This window comes from Montipora foliosa, chromosome 2 (assembly GCF_036669935.1).
Source record: "Montipora foliosa isolate CH-2021 chromosome 2, ASM3666993v2, whole genome shotgun sequence".
Taxonomy (NCBI): Eukaryota; Metazoa; Cnidaria; class Anthozoa; order Scleractinia; family Acroporidae; genus Montipora; species Montipora foliosa.
In genome coordinates, this window is record NC_090870.1 from 31,951,046 (window position 1) to 31,956,045 (window position 5,000).

At 38.1% G+C, this 5,000-nt stretch overlaps 1 protein-coding gene across 1 annotated transcript in view; it reads right to left on the bottom strand.

The window, feature by feature from the left end:
* LOC137992852 (uncharacterized) overlaps positions 1 to 1,341 on the bottom strand; it is an 8,653-nt gene extending 7,312 nt beyond the window's left edge. The window contains exon 1 of the mRNA XM_068838398.1: positions 1,198 to 1,341. Within this exon, the coding sequence (XP_068694499.1) occupies positions 1,198 to 1,264 (67 nt within the window). The 5' untranslated portion in view covers positions 1,265 to 1,341. The remainder of the gene's footprint in view (positions 1 to 1,197) is intronic.
* Positions 1,342 to 5,000: the final 3,659 nt, after the last annotated feature.

A 5,000-nucleotide genomic window follows, 5' to 3' on the forward strand; every position in this document is an offset into this window, starting at 1 on the left:
AACACCAGAAATTTTCTTGAGCAAGGGAAAAAAAGAGGAAATCTAAAGATACCGAACCTCGAGTCACAAACAATCATGTACTTCACAGTTCATTGATCTGACAATTTTAAGTTTGGCAGCAACAGACGTTCCTTTTTCCCGTACGAAATACTCTAAGCTGTGTCTTCAGATTTAGAACTTCCAAACAATTTGTATTGAAAAAAATGTCTGCAACATACTTTACCATTTACTCAGGTTGTACCTTGGCATTCTCGGAAACCACGTTGGTGGCTATAATATCAGAGATTTTCGACTTTGGATTAAAGTAGCTTGAAAAACTAACAGAGTATGAGACGCGGAATTACCGTTGACGAAAAAAAAAGAGAAACTTCGAATTAAATTTGTGAAATTTAGCAGTCACAATGTTATTTTAAATCACCTTGATCAGCTTTCTGTAAGAGGAATTTTCACTTTTGTCTGACGTGATACTCACACAGCAACAATATCATGGCACCAAAATCCAAAAGACAATTTGTTTTCCGATTATATTTTCGGTTAGAATAAAACGGTTTCATGGGAGAGCATATTGCAAGCTACAGAGAATTGGACAGGATTATCCGGGCCGACATTTCATTTTGGTTGTGTGATAAATGTAAGATCCTAAGTTCCTCAAGATACCTTTCAAATTATCTTGTAAATGTCAATAAACAAACAAGTGTATGCGCCAGCTTCCACGAGTCTTCTGTAAACTACTTGACGGAGTATTAATCACGCAATATTCGAGCTACAATAGAAGTTTTGCACGGCAGCCATGTTACATGGCAGGAACAATAGTTCTTTTTCCTATGGGAGCAAATTTTCTTTCTAATGCAAAACATTTTCATTGTTCCTGCCATGCAACATGGCTGCCGTGCAAAGCCTCTATAGAAAATAAAGATACGACTCTTGACGTTCCGGAAGAGAGTAGGATTTTTTACAGTATGTCCACGTCACTTGCTTTTGCCTTTATGGCCTTTCAAAGAACAACAATTTTGAAAACTCAAAGCTACTACTTTGCGACCAGCGATTTTATTTGCGAGTATATCGGGTATGTAGTTTGAAACAATGACAGAAAACAACGAATAGGTCTTAAGAGGACACTGGGAGGGAAATTCAAAAGAGAGACAAAAGTAGCAAGGGATTAATGTTTTGTGTGAATGAGTTAACAATATAACTTACCACTACGAACCGGTGATGAAAAACAGTTTGCGACGAGAGCAAAAATGAACAACCTTGAAAAGCCCATCTTGTCTTCACGTTGTGAAAAACAGGAAAAACTGAACAGTTAAAAATACCGGGTGTTTTAAGTATGTAAAGTGCTCATATTGTTGCTAAGTAGTCCTAGTAACAGTGACCTCAGAAGATAATGTTCTCTATTATATTTGCTAGGTGAATTGTGACCTTTATGCAAAAGTGATGCCATTTAGGAATTTTCCGCTTCTCAATGATTCAAAATTGCGTATTTCATGAGAGTTAAATTGGAAGTTACAAGTCTGATGCAACTTCAAAATAACGAACCAACATTAACTTAGGTTAGCATCTTATCCTACAAAAACTTACCCGTCACATACCGTGTTTTTTTTTTCGATTGAAAACTATTAGTGTGATTAAATGATTGTGGTTTGGAATTGTTAGTCGTGGGTGAAAGCAACACAATTTCCGTCGCGTTGACGTATGTTTGATCGATAAATTAAGATGAAAAACTAATTCGCAAAAAAGGAATTTGTAGCTACTGGATGATAGTTTTTTTGGCTTGAATATTTCACTTCCTCGTGAAGACACAGCAATTCATGCGTGATTTTTCTATTGATAACTGAAATTATGCAGGAGAAAAATCATGTGATTACTTAATAATACACAGTTAAAAAAATCGAGATGGTTAAGCAGAAGCAACGTTACGGAGCACGCAAAAATTGCGCCATCCAGGGCTCGCATTTGATTGGCGATCTCTGACTTTTTTGCTCATTGACCAATCAGAATGCTTGGTTTAATACTTCTTCTTTCACCCAATACCTCCTTTCTGGACCTGAAAACTGAAAACTGCCACCTGAAAACTGCATTTCCAGTTTAGCCAATCTGGCCCCAGTTGTTCAAAAAATAGATAGCGCTATCCACTGGATAAATCACTATCCAGTGGATAAGCCATAGCTAAACCAACTGCGTTATTCAATGGTAGTGATTTATCGGGTGGATAGCGCTATCCACCTTTTGAACAACTGGGACCAGGGCTCAATTCAAACAGAATGTTACAATTTTAGTAAACAAGTTGAACCCTTGTTTTCACCAGTGCACGTGAAAATGAGTTCAATAAACATCGTTACAAGTTGTTGTTACAAGACTCCGACTTGCAATTACAGGTGTAGCGCTACACCTGTAAAATATTCAATAAAAGTTTTAAAGGAGCTCGTCTGGAGTGCGTGACACGAGCGACCTGGACCGTCTGAGAATCAGGCTACTCGAATTGTAGACCAACTTGTTAATTACAAGTGCAAACTACAAGTCATAAGTTACTTGTAAGCTTAGGACAGACTTTCATATAGGTAGATTTTAAGTGACGTCATCGCCGCCTTGTTGGTGGACGAAAACAAAACATCTCTCATTAGCTCCTTTTGTTCGTCCACAAGCAATTGTACATTGCAGCATTGTTTTCTGTCTCTGGAGATTGGTTGCAAACTACCTTTTCCGGACTAAAATGGCGGAGAATAAAAGAACCACTGTTATTCCGATCAGGCCTTGCTTATTAGGTATTGTCATGTTCGCTTTGTTCTTTTGTTTTATGGACATTAATAGTTATGCCTAGTTGCCTGGCCTATGAACGAAAGTGAGGCTGGAGTTGACCTTTTTGATAGAAACCTCACTGCTTTTCTTACGTAAATTCTCACTAATTAGCATGATGACAACGACATCATTAACATAAGAAAAGGAAGGTGGTCTGTATCATAATAAGGTCAACACCAGCCTCACTTTCATTTAAAGGCCACGTAACTAAGCAGACAACTGTAAAGTGGTCTATTATTTCGGATCAGGTATAGACCCTATGCAAAAATGGCTGCCTTTAAATTATTCTTTTGTTCATATTCAAAATAGCCCAACTAACCTCGTTCGGGATAATAAATTCTTTAATTTCGAATTTTAGTCCCAAAAACGAGGTTAGTTGGGCTATTTTGAATATGAACAAAAGAATAATTTAAAGGCAGCCATTTTTGCATAGGGTCTATATGAAAGACCAGCCTAACCTTAACGTACGACTTGTAGGCAACGTCACGGAATTTCAAAATTTTAATACGTTCTCGTCGAGCGAAGAGGAACTTGAGAGTTATTCGGCAGCCTAGAAATTGAAAATCGACGTGAATTTCGGGAGAAACATCGTTTCAATGTCGACGCATGTGAGTACTTACTTGCAGCAGTGGGCCAACAGCTTGAACAAATGAACCTCGTGCAACTGGACCTGACATTTAGTTTACAAGCGTATTCAAGGTAAGTTACAATTGTAAAGCTACAGTTGTACATTACAATTGTATCGTGACCTGGGCAACACGTGTTAATTCCGGTGTAGAAAAAATCTTTTATTGCTTTCATTAATATACAAGTTTTTACACGCGTAATTACACGAGAAAAACCACACGTGTAACTTTTTTAAGAGCATTGACACCACAATGGAGTATAATTAATTAAACGTGCTTTTTGGCAAACCTCTCAAAATTAAAAGCAAATAGGATGACTCTTGACTTGGCTAGTTCAAATGTTTCCGCTTAAATAGGAAACTAGTAAAGAGAGTCCGTGTTTACCATACTGCTCAACACTTATTATATTTTCCCTTTGCTAATCGTTGTCAATGAAATTTGCATTGCCTAATCTCAAGTGTGCTAATTGTATTAGCTTTAAGTTGTTCCAGCAAGCGAAGTTTTCACTAAGGAGCGGAAAGACAATCATATGTGCTCCAAAAAAACTGCGCAACCGAATAATAAAGTTGCAACACACATGAAAAGCCAGAGAACTTGAGTAACGAAATATTAGCAAGATATTTTTAAAAAGCGTCCCACTGAACTGGTATTTTCTCTTGGATGGATTATTTTCTTTTCAGTACTTTGCAAAAAATGTTGTCAGCTGACGTTTGGGGGTCTTTCATGTCGCCATTGAGACATGAATCATGAAATATAAGGAAGGGAAAATAGGAAGCGTTTCTATTTTCCCGACGTGTCCCAGATTGTTGCGATCGTCGGCGATCATTCCCGACATATGAAAACTCAGACGCAGACGCCGGCGATAGTTTTAGCTCGTTACCAATCCTCTACATTGCAAGTTTCAATTTGGCGCACTTTCCACTTTTTCGTCAAAGTCACTACTGGGAGAATCTGGAACAAGCGTCTGGCGATTTTCCGATATGTTGGCAAAATCTGGGACGGTCGGAAAACTGCGAAATTCCCGATCTTCTGGGATTTTCCCGACATATGAAAACTAGGCTTTATGAAATTGTGATCCCAAATGACCCAGAAAATGCAAGGAGTAAACTGTGTAATTCAAGACCTTTCGTGAGAAAACCAAACGGGAAAACAACTGTCAGGAGCTAAAGTATAAAAAATAGGCCATAGAGGGATGTCAGTGATGTTGGCAGTCACATTTTTCTACAGGTTGGACAAATAATGCCTAATTCAACTTTTTAAAAGTCTCTTTAGAAAGGAAATTTTTGTTAAAAATAAAATTTTGATCAATTTTTAAAACTGACCTCCAGTTACCACAGTTACCAAGGAAACTACGAAACACGCATTCCATGTGTCACACTCCTGCGGGTCGCGAATATGTCGGTCACAAACTAATCTCGTACCCAGATCTCACTCTGTCACTGGAAATGTGAGATCTGTACACCATTTTTCATTGGCTACTAAAAAAAGGTTGCGGCAATGCAATCTAGCTTCGATTGGCTTATTTCGCGGGGCACTTAGTGAAGGTTTGGTTTTCGCAAGATCATGTGCTGTTTCGAA